Raw genomic sequence first — 12,534 nt, 5'->3', positions numbered from 1 at the left:
GTGTTTTCTTGCTCTTTTAGTAAGGTAGGGTTTCACCCTATATACTAAGCCAAATTTTGGATGGGTTTTGTTTATTGTTTGTATTATGTTACGGTCAAATTAGTTTAGTCTTGTGATTAAGGAGAAGTTTAGTCGTGTTTAGCCATGTTTTACAACATATGAGAAAGATTATTGCGTCACTAGTAGTTCCCTGATGTTTCAGCTATGCAGAGGAGAGTAGAACCATCTGCATACGGAACTATGGTGGCATGTTTTGTGCAGAGTGAAGAACATTTGTGAAGAGATGGAATAACAGTTGTCCACGAACTGATCCTTGAGGGACCCCTAAAGACACAGGTAAAAAGGAGGAGTGATAATCTTTCCATTTCACTGCTTGTGCCCTGTTTGACAGGTTGCTTTCCCCATCTCCCAAAAAAAAAAAAAAAGATGAGAAAGAGATTCCTAATGCAGAGAACTTTAGAACTTGCAATGAGTAGCTTTGTGCACTGGCAGCATTATAGCAAATGAGGTGTATCCGAGACGTGATTATTGCAAATTGAAAACTAGAACTTGTAATGAGTGTGACATGGTGTTGAATACTTTTGTTAGGTCAGATAGGAATGAGGAGACAAGTTTATTAGTGTTCCTGCTACTACTGACTGTGTTAGTAAAGCTGAGTAGGGCAGTAGTTGTACCACTGTTAGGAGAGAAGCCATGCTCTGTGGGTGAGAGAATGCTGTACATACTATTTATTTATTTATTTGTTTATTTATTTATTTATATAATTACTTTAGGAATTGAAAGTGAATAAAATGCTCAAGAATTTGGGGTAGTGAAGAGCAGATTGATATGGGCCTCTAATTTGAAAGTTTAGCAAAGTTGCACCTTATAGTGTGGCAAGATAAAGCTCTTACTATATATTATAGTATGAATAAAATCTAAACATTCCTTTGTGTCTTCTGATTTTACTTCCTGGTAGCAGACATATAAATGTTTTTGGCAATCTCTTTTCTAGACCTTCCTTACATATCTGTCAAAATGACTTCTACGCACTTCAACTATCACCCATATTTCCAGTTACTTTACTTGTCCTTTATAGTAATTCATTAGGGTCTATATTAACATCTCGAAGTCTGACAATATCGAATATGATATTGTCGACAGGAGAATACCGAAAGTGCACATCGAACGTTTAAATGGAAAAATCTCTGTAGGGGGAGATTTTCATTTACTTCAATGTAGTGAGTTCTCGGAGTTGGTATATTTAAGTAAGTAGCCTACATACTAGTTATTTATTTATTTATTTTTTTTTTTTTGGTTTCGATGGTTTAAGACTTTGATCACTAAAGTTCAATCTTTAGTGATTCGAAGTTTTAAACCTTCAAGATTATAATGTAGACCCATTCATTATGCCCTATCTGAATGTTTATGTTCTAGAGACTTCCACACAAGTGTATATACACCCCTATGCATTCTAGTCTAAGACTTTGGTTTGCTGTTGCTTGTCTTTTCGGCTTTTCCCGGTTAGGGGTCGCCACAGTGGAACTCTGGTCCACTAATGACTGGCAGTAGATTTTTATGGTGCCGAGTTGCCAGCCCGACACCCAAACTTCAGTGAAGGCACGCCCATTCACGCATGTCTTTTGGAGGTCACTCGACCGCGGGGAGTCTAAGACTTTGTTAAACAGCCAAAATAACAAGTACTGACAGGCTTTTTTTATATATGCTGTTTCAGACTACAAACAGCTGCACAGCCACACTCTTCATCAGCGTGGAACCATGATGACATACCACATACTAAAAAGAAGTTTACTGGGTAAATGAACTGGACACACTTTCTCTTTTCAGGAATGACTCCAATGCAATGCTTGGTTAACTGACTTGGTCAGAGTAATTCCGTAGGCAAGAGGAGGCTATAAACATTAAACTGAGAATTGCTACAGAGTCTAAGCTTGGCTTATAAAAATGGAATACCTATTCAAATGAATGGATCATATAACAGTGTGACCAAATCTTAACATATTTCAATAATTAATTTCAGTGCCAGAAATGGATGAGTGCTGTTAACACTCTCCTCATAGCAATGGTCATAAATGATTAAAGCTACTCCATTCAATAAAAACATTTTTTTGTAGATTGCATTACACTGGTACCTGTTCACAGGTTCAACTGCTAAGACTATTTTTGAAAAAAATTATTGATTGTTCGGTTAACAGTGAGAGGAAGCTAGTTTTATAATCTTAGAATGTATTCTGTAAGTTATGTGTCACTTTTCTTGTATGTTTGATATTTACTTTTAGCGTTGGGTTCCCTGATCTAGCATTCATTCCCACAGCAAAATTTACCTATATCCTGGAAAATCAAACACCGTTCTCCTGGTAAGACTCATTGGATGGGTATCCATTCATTTATTCCTGCAGAAAACAGGAACTTTCTGAGGGAGGATACTGGTAAGGCAGGGATGGCCATGTGACTCCATGGCCTTGGAATATCTATGAATCTGTAACAGGCAGGAGTACTCACCACTGCACTAACAATTATGCATCAGCTAGGATCACATGATTTGGATAACACAAAATCTATTTATAAGAAACCGATAAGAAAACGTGTCAGAGAGGGGTAAGTTTTTCTATATTTTCGAGTGTATCCTAGTAAAAAAATTGTGATTTGACAATTGATCATGATGGATAAAATTATGTCAACAATACGTGGGTCAGTGGTGACCACTTTGTCCAGCAATTATTTCTAGACTGTTCTCTTTGTACAGAAAGCAGAGCACATAAGGTTGGACCATATCAAATGGAAAAACAGAAGAAAACAGAATAGCTGAGAGAGAACCTAAACTAAAAGGCACCCATCCAAGACTTGTTTCATACCACAGAGTTTGTACATATCTTACCATCTTATTTTATTATTCTGCAGGGCGTTATATAGAAGAACATGGCGTGATCCATAATCTGATGTTTAACACAGAGACTCTGCAGAAGCTAACTTTTAAAGCAACACAGAACAGATCAGAGTGGTGGGACAATGGGGCAGAACCCATGTGGATCACAGCTCAAAAGCAGGTAAAATAAATGGCTTTAAAAGTAACATAATATAACTCATACCACTGCTATTGCCCCCACTATAGTAAAAGAAAAAAGTACTGACACTTATATTGTGTGCTTTATTTTATACTAAACTGTGAAAAGTAGTGTTGGAAGGAAGTCCTACTGTAGACTGTGCTTTAGCTTATTTCATTGATATTAGACTGTTGTGCTTGTGCTTTTTTGGTGCAAAGACAGTGACGGTCCAATAAGCCACAATAAGGTCTGTTGATAAGAATGTCCCTAATGATCTCCCATCCTCATTATTCTCCCATTTTGCTTTCCTTGACTTTTCTTCTCTACTTTCATCTTTAAGTCATTTTTATTGATCTTTGCTTTCTGATGAAACCCTGTACTTTCATACTACGGTCTCATCTTGTGTCCCACGGTGGGTACTTCCTAACTTGTACACAAGGTGTGATTGCCACTTTTCTGTAGTACAAGACAGTTTCTCTGCTTTCTGCTCCCATGACATCTAAGAGGTATACCCAAATGCGCATCGGCTGATGATGACGTTTTATTACCACAAAGGAGATATCTGCTTTAGAAACATGAACTGCCCCATCTCTTCAACTCCTGAGACGTGTTCATGGTCACCATTTAATCCTTCTCACCACAACTAAGCACCCTTAAGTTCACTGAGCAACTAAGCCTAGAGTGTCATTGTAATGGCTGCTGGGATATATAGTAGAATCGTACTTTATGACATTAAACTGTACATCACCTGACCCTTCTACTTATCCTCATAAACCTGCTGCAGGTGTGCCTGAATCTGTAGCTGGATTTAACCTGCTTCCTCCAATTTCATCTTGTTTCTCAGATGTAGGACAGTTAACTAAATCCAGTATGTGGCTGCAATTTTGTTTACAAAAAAAAAAGTTTTTAAAATAACACTTGCACAACATTGTAAAACTGCAAAACTGTTGTTTTCTGTGAGTGAAGTCTCTCACATCCACTTTATCTCTACCACCTTGTCACATTTTTTCTCCAGAAAGGGTTGAAAGACACAAGTGACAGAGTTTGATTCTCACCCTTAGAAAACAAATTGGCTAAGCTTAAAATGGCCCCCAAGTACAGTTAGCCTAGTGTATATCAATGCCATTGTTTGTTAGGAAAAGGAGTTTTTTTTTTCCCTTAGCAGTGATCATCAACAGTAAAAGTATTTCTGAGCCAGCCAATCGACATATTGTGTGCTATTTTGTTACTTTCTCTTTTCTTGTTAATCTTTTCCTTGACAGATCACAGGTCAAGCATATACAGATGAGATAGAGCATTCCTGAGACATCATCACTGTTGGCCTTTGCCACAGGAGCTACCACTCCTGGCAGCAGCCATTCTCATGTTGGTGGCCACTGATGCTACTCAGACTCCACCTCAAGGCCCCTCACCAGGCCCCACATTCTTGCTCCCATTTTTCTATACCATCAGTATCCCCTGTGTCCTGACAGAGTGCCACACCTACTCATGGCTGTCATCAAGATCATGGACACCATACATCTGTGGCTCCTGACATGGGACACTATACATACAGAAATACATACACACAAATGTATTTATTTAGATTTGTTTACTGGAGTAGTGCACTGATCTCTATGGACCATTTACAGACACAGCCCATGTGAATAGGATCAAATAAGAAATAAACAAACTATATTTACAGATATAAGGATATGCTAAAAAAATGCATATTTACAGGTGTAAGAATATCAGACAAAATTTAATTCAAGAAGCAGTTTACAATGTCAAAACATGGATGGAAAAATGGAATTGTGTTTAGTAGAGCATTTTGGATAAGATTTCAGACACAGGCAATAATGGTTTGCTACCTTGGCAATATACCAAAATGGTCATCCCAATGATGTGTTCATGTTGATGTGCATGAGCATGGGCATGCTCCTGTAGCTATGTTGTCCCTCCTATAGACCCCATCAAACCCCAAAATCACTGGCTACTACAATACACATCATTACATAGCAGGTCCACCCAATCACAGGAGGATGTGATCCCTGACTCCCTACAAACTGCTACTAGACTGAGTGGATACCACACCTACCTCCTATGACTTATGACCCTAGCCCATACAATAGCATTGCTGACACCTGTCATTGTGTCCCTCCTCACTTTTGCAAATGATGACAACTGTGGCCTTCCCAACCCCTAACTTGAGTGGGTAAGGTAATGCATTATGCACAGTGTGGTCAGTCCTTGTATTTCCTTGCATAGTTGAGGAGTGATAATGTATGCATTATTTTTCTTCATAACTTAATTCATTGAAATGTTGTATATAACACAACATTTGGCATGCATCATTTTATTATGTGTTGTCTATATAATGACCAATAGTATTGAACCAGTTACTGCCTTTTTGCTAGTGCCAAGATGCATTGTGCTCATCTTTGTTTCACATGGAGTACCTCTTCTGCCTGTTCATCCACTGACTGTCCACTCTGCTCCTTAGACATTGCTTGTAAACATATGGTGGGGCCTGTTGGGATATTTCCCTACAGTTGTAGATGATTCTGCATAGTTCTGTTATACATACAATGAATATTTGGCTACAGGATTCAGGTGAATAGTGCATTGTATCACTGGACATATCAAGATAGCAGAAGCTTCCCATCAGTTGACAAAAAGCATGCTCTACCATGTTCCATGTTTCTGGATGTTGGTATTATATGCCATCTCTGTTATTCTCTGTTGGGGGGGGTTCATGATGGGGGTCATCAGACAGTTCCAGTGCATATTTGGCATCAACTGCAACACACAACATTGGCACCCTCAATTCCAACCTATACTGATGGTTCATGGGGTGGTCCACAAGGTCATCAAATCAGTAGGTGCCCAAATAGGCAGGTATAGATGCAGATATATAATATTAGGCCACATATTTTATATTGGCTACTAACACAAGCTGCTCTTCAATAGCTGCTGCTATTGCAAACATTGTGACATCCTGTACATCTGCAATTCCTGGTGTTCAGAAGAAATGAATGCCATGACATGTCATGCCAGTTTTATGTCTCTGAATCACTTCACCAATTTTGATGACCTCATTAGCATACTCATAGTAGCTCATCTGCATGGATAACATCCTTATCAATTGCATAGGCTGCACACTGTGCTCGTGAGCACACTACTTGTGTTGCTGAATCACGTTCTCCATGTGCATTGCTGTTTCATGCACTAACTTGAGCAGCACTATTTGTTGTCTATGAATACCAGCTATAATAAGCTCTGAGGTCACTGCAGCTCAAGGAAATGAGAATTCCCCTGTCAGAAAACTTATTTGAAAAGAGCACACTATTGTACTCCACAGCATTCCCACTAATGATTGTTATACACAGTGTATGCAACCATGCCTTCCAGATTTTGCAGATATTTCAAAAGTGTACCTTATTCCCTTGGTCTTGTCTCCTCAGATACAGCCTTCAGCACTTTGAGTACTGCTCTCGCTAATAACTTATAAACTGGAACTTTCTTCTCTTGCAAAGCATAATGTTTACCCTGCTGAAAACTATTTATTTATTTTATTTTACATTTGATAATTGGGGGTGTCTGACTGAGCTGAAAAGGCCCTTTTTCAGCAGAGGCATGGGGAGAAAAGCTCCACACAGAAAAATAATTACAGATACATTTAGATATTTAGACATGATCAGTATACACACAAATTACAATAGACATGTTTTTACAGTGGTATGCAGCACATTAACAGTTACAGCAGCGAGAAGAAACAAGAAAACATTAATTTAAAAATAAAGGTAATTAATAGATTTGTGGTGTACAGCTGAAATTTTGAACATAACTAGGTAGAATACATACATAGTACATAGGTACATAGGTACAGTACATACATTGTACATTAGCCAGACTTTGTGAGTAAGAGTGAGAACTGTTATCAAGTACTCTAGGTTTGGTATGTGTACCTTATCCACTTTCACTAGCCTGGGTTGCAGTCATGGCACTGCCAACTTTGCTTGAGATGTTGCCTAATGAGGTTTTTAAAGGAGGCTATGGACAATGTGTTTTGTATGCTAGTGGGGAGAGAGTTCCATTTTTTAGCTACTGAACTACTATATAGTGTGTCTCCAAAGCTATTATAGTTGTTGGTGACTTCTAGTAGTAGTTTGCTTGATGATCTAAGAGGCCTTTTGGCTGAGTGATGTTGTACAAGGTTTTTGAGAGCAGGACACTTATTGGGGAGGTAATAGACAGAATGACAGAGGCAGAGCTGATTGTAGGTTAAGAGGTTGGGCAGTTCAAGCCAGTGGAGCTGGCTCAAAGCAGTACAGTGATGAGTTCTATATGAGCAATTTGCAGCAAAGCAGGCAATTCTGTTATAGCAGGCTTCCATTTTGCTTAGTTCAGTTTTGTTGAGATTAGTCAGAATGGGGGATGTGTAGAGTATGGTGAATAGAAGCTGGGAGCGAACAATGGCTGATCTTGTGTTGTTGGTAAGAAACGGTTTGATACAGTAGAGCGATCCCAGTTTGGCATGAAGCCGTAGCCTTCCTCATCTGCATTCTAATCAACTGATCAATCAATGAAAGCTATGTACTACAACTTTGGAAAAAAGCCTTTATTATCCCTCTTCACAAAGGAGGAAACAATAACAACGTTTCCAGTTTTCATCCCATTGCCATCCTATCCCCCATCTCTAAACTGCTAGAAAAATGTATACATTTACAACTCTCATCCTACCTTATAAATAACCAACTACTAACTCCCACACAACATGGATTCAGGCCCCGTCACAGCACCACCACCGCCCTCCTCTCCTTCTTAGAAACCATTAATAAAGCCCGTGACACTGGCTGTACAGTATCCTCTCTTCTCCTAGACCTATCAAGGGCTTTTGATACTATCTCTCACAATATTCTACTAATTAAACTTTCCAAGTTAAATCTATCTCTCTCCTTAATTAATTGGTTCACCAGTTACCTCTCTGATAGGCAACAATTAGTTAAGTGGAAGAACGTTAGCTCCCCATTCCTCAGCACTCCAACTGGTGTACCTCAGGGTTCCATTTTAGGCCCACTGCTGTTTAACATTTTCATAAATGACTTCCATCATGCCATTCCCAATACTAAACGTATTCAATATGCCAATGTGTCAACAATTATCTGCTCTGACGCTTCTATTCCCACTCTCATAAAATTAATAACTCAAGATGGATTCTCCTCTACTGAAAAATGGATGCTAGATAATCATCTGGCACTTAATGCAACAAAAACCAAATTCATGATATTTACCCCTTCTAAGACCACCATAATTGATAGACACGTTCATCATCACTAGTCACAATAATACTCCTCTTGAAATTGTATCTAATGCAGAATTACTAGGTCCTCATTGATTATCAGCTTAAGTTTGATATTCGCCTGCATACAAACGTAAAGAAAACACATCAGAAACTTGGAATGCTATACCGTCACAATTGCTACCTCTCCTCTTCTACCAAAATAATTCTCTCCACCAAATACCTCATCCCATCTATCCGATATAGTGACCCACTCCTTACTAACTTACAATCTTCCCTTAAGGCCAAACTAACCTCCTGCTATAATAAAATCTCAAAATTTGCCACAGGTCACCGATCTTCCACTTACTACTGTATTGCTCTTCATAAACTGAATTGGCTACAGCTGCCCACTATCTCACTTATATCCAACTCATCCAAGCTCACAAACTTATTTTCACTCCCTCTCTCTGCCACTCTCTAGCTTCCACCTTCAAAATACACACATGTCATAGACTCCTAAGATCAAATACTCAAAATCTTATTGAATTACACAAACCTGCCCGCCCACCAGGTAAACATATATTATCGTTTTCTTTAGCCCACCTCTGGAACTTACTGCCACTCCTGATCCATTCCACTAGCAGTCGCTCCTCCTTTAAAACCATGCTCCACTCACACCTAACATCCCACTGGGAAAGATGCTGTACTACTCCTCCTACATAAGCCAAATCTGAAACCCAGCCTCTCTCTCAGTACCAGTTCACTTACTTCTAAAGTAACAAAAACCTGTCTTTCTTTTCTCTTATCACTGTAAAAACCTACTTTCACAGATAATACTTATTATGCTTATTCTTCCTTTAAATTGTATCTAAAATCATGCTTGTAGTTGTACTTGTAATACTGTACAAAATTGTTTATTATATCCTGTGTATTCTGCTGCATGTTTATTATCAAAAATTTTTGTATATTTGTATGTTTTGGAATTTATCTCCCCAGGACTCCATTGAAAATGGGCTATCTTAGCCCAATGGACCATCCTGGTAAACCAACTGCAAATAAATAAATAAATTACTTTTTTAATAGTTAAGTTGAGATGACTATCAAATTTTAGGTGAGAGTTATTCCCAATAGCTTAGCCTGTGCCACTGGAGCGATTGCAGTAGCATTTGTGGAGTAGATAGTGAATTGACTGTTAGTGTTTTTGTTAGAACTGGTTATAATCATAAGCTGAGTTTTCTTTGGATTTAGGATAAGTTGGACTCTGGTAAAGTAGTTTTCAATGTCAGAGAATGCTAGCTGAGTTGTTTGCAGGAGGGTGGGAATGTTTTGTGCAGCACCGATTAATGTAGCATCATCTGCATACTGAATGATAGATGCATGCTGTGTGGAGGTATGGAGGTCATTTGTGAAAACTGTGAACAGTAGTGGTCCTAAGATAGAACCCTGTGGGACTCCTATAGTTATGGGCAGCTGAGGAGAGAGTGCATTTTCCCATTTCAGAGCCTGGTACCTGTCAGTTAAGTAGCTTTGGAACCAGGTAAGAGTGGAATTTGATAGGTGATTTTTTTTGTTTAGCAGGATTTGGTGTGAGACTGTGTCAAATGTTTTGGACATATAAAAAAAAAAAGACGACCCCTGCAGGCCTTCATTTTTGAGACAGTTTATTGTGTCTGTGAAGCAGAGGAGAGCTGTAGAGGTACTATAGGCAGGTCTGAAACCATGTAGAGTAGGTGACAGGATGTTGTTGTCTAGGAGATATTTTAGCACCTGGGTATGGATACATTTTTCTAGGATTTTGGCCAGGGGGGAGAGTATAGTAATGGGTCTATAGTTATTAAGTTCAGTGGAGGTCCCACCTTTATGTATGGGTGTAACATAGGATATTTTCCAGAGTTTGGGCACATAGTTTTCAACAATTGATCTGTTTATGAGAGTGGAGATTGGGATAGCAATAGCATCTGCTGTGAGTTTCAAGAAATAGCTGGGGAGTAGATCGGCTGCCGTTGATGAGGTTTTTAGTTTGGAGAGCAACCTTTTGATTGAGGTGGTAGAAACTATTTTGAGGGTAAAGTTAGTATTAGTATTAGTATTATTTGGGTTGGGGGGGAATAGTGAGTTTGGAACTTTCCTGTGATACTAAGGAAAGAACTGAGTTCACAAAGTGGGAGTTGAATTGTGTTTCGATGGGAACTTTAGTGTCAGGGGTGTTTGGTTTGGGGGTAGCCTTTTGGGTGGGTTTTAGTAGCTGGTTTACATTTTTCCAAAATGCTGGTATTTAGTTTGTAATGTCATGTAGTAGGATTTTTTTGTCCATCCTAATGCATTTTTTTGCACAGTTGCGCAGTTCTTGGTACCTAGTTAGGCTTTGTGTTTCTTTGTTTTTTTATAGTAAACCCAGGCAGTGTCTCTCAACTTGAGGATTTGTTTGGGTTTTTTTACTGAGCCAGAGGTTTGTAGAGGTTCTAACCTTGATTTTGCACAGTAGAGCAACAGTGTCTAGGTGTTGTAGAAATGTTTTGTTGAAATATGCTACAGCCTGGTCAAATGGGAGGGTTTTTAGGGGGGTCCAGTCACAGTTATAGAGTAGAGTCTTGAGGGCCTCAGGAGAAAATTTTTTTGTGTTTCTAGAGGATTTATAGTTAGTGGTTTTGCATATGCTTGTTCTACGTATAAGATATCTTATGTTGTGGTCACTTAAGGTGTCTGGGAGACTGCCTGTGTGGGGGTACAATGTGGAGTTGTTAGTTAGGACCCGGTCAAGGATGAATTCTTAGATTTTTTATCACATCTAGTTGGAATTTGGACTAACTGCTGGTAGCCATGGAGATTTATTAAATTACTTGGTGGTTCTGATATACAGGTGAACCAGTCTAGCTTGAAATCCCCCTGAATAAGGGTTTCTTGTGAGTATGTGGAAGAACACCAGGATAATAAGTCTTCAGGGCTAGCAGGTGTACTACCAGGTGGAATATAGATCACAATCATTCTGATGATCTTTTTAGGGTGAAGTTGAAGTTGTGAGATAAGTATGTCCCAATTTATTGGGCAAGGGGTAGGAGTTTGGTATTTGACATAACGTTTAGTTGGACTTATACAGTAAAGCAGTTCCACCCCCTTTACAAAGTGGTCTATCTTGTCTAGTGATATTGTAGCTGATAGGGAGAACTTCTGAGTTAGTTATGTTTTTATTTTGCCAGGTTTCTGTTAAAGCAACTATGTCTGGGGAGTAGTGTGCTATTGTGGCCTGGAGTTCAGATATTTTATTTTTAATACTTCTAATATTAATATTTATCATTAAGAGATGGTTGGTTTTGCTGCTGTTGTGGATTTGCCCAGGATGAAGATAGTGGAGGTATTGTGTTCTGATAATTGGGTTGGAGAAGTTTGTGTTGGACAGGATGGATTTGGGCCGGGGTTGGGGTGGATGACCCCACTTTGGTGAGCCTGGTGTTGAAATAGTGATACAGATGTTTGAGTTTGGTGATGACTGTGAGAAAGTATTGTGTTTTTTTGGAGAAGGAATGAGAGCATATCTGTTTAGTTTTGAATTGGTCAGTTATGTAGCTCTTAAACAATTGTGGGCAGATATTTTTATAATGTGCTGTGTCTGTATATGAGAATGCATATTATAGTGTTGTGCTATTAAGTTTAGTGATATTGCTAGAGTGATAACATGTGGAGCTATAAAGAATTATGAGAAGACAGACTAGACTTAGTTGTGTGATAGTCATGGTTATAAAGTTTAAGTTGGTTCTAGGTGGAGGTGTAGATAGGAATTATAGGCTTGTAGTATATGTGGATGGGTAAGTAGTGTGGGGTGATGTAATAATGCCTAGAGGGAATGTGAGTGGTTGGGAGTATTGTATGGTATAGCAAGTGGGTGTGGTGTAATGTTATCTGACTTGAGGAGCTGTGATTGGTGGAGGTGATGTGAAGTTGAGGTGTGGGTGTGGTTGAGATTACTATAAATGTAGAGATATTGGGGGTGGGTGAGAATTGGGGGCAGGGCAGTGGAGTGGAGAGAGTGAACGGAGTGGGGCTGAGCCCACCAGGGCGAAAGTAATGTGCGGCAAAATGTAACTGTTTATAAATATGAACACTTTAACAAATTCCTGAGGTCTAATGGCTTACCAGCAAGCAGAATTCAATTGCTGAAGAGCACTTGTGCCCTGGTGGGAGAATAGTAATTTAAAAATGGCTCCATGCACAGCAGGTATCTAATATAGA

At 39.0% G+C, this 12,534-nt stretch overlaps 1 protein-coding gene and 1 pseudogene across 1 annotated transcript in view; both read left to right on the top strand.

Moving 5' to 3' along the window:
• Nucleotides 1–12,534, top strand: part of LOC122816145 (ectonucleotide pyrophosphatase/phosphodiesterase family member 7-like) — a 331,876-nt gene that overhangs the window by 175,182 nt on the left and 144,160 nt on the right. Inside the window, exon 2 of the mRNA XM_044088901.1 lies at nucleotides 2,902–3,047. Coding sequence (XP_043944836.1) covers nucleotides 2,902–3,047 — 146 coding nt within the window. The remainder of the gene's footprint in view (nucleotides 1–2,901; nucleotides 3,048–12,534) is intronic.
• Nucleotides 475–600, top strand: LOC122817433 (annotated as a pseudogene).

Source organism: Protopterus annectens, chromosome 12.part0 (assembly GCF_019279795.1).
Source record: "Protopterus annectens isolate FY-2018-M chromosome 12.part0, PAN1.0, whole genome shotgun sequence".
Lineage (NCBI taxonomy): Eukaryota > Metazoa > Chordata > Ceratodontiformes > Protopteridae > Protopterus > Protopterus annectens.
Note: the sequence above shows the minus strand (reverse complement) of the source record. Positions and strands in the feature narration are given on the sequence as shown.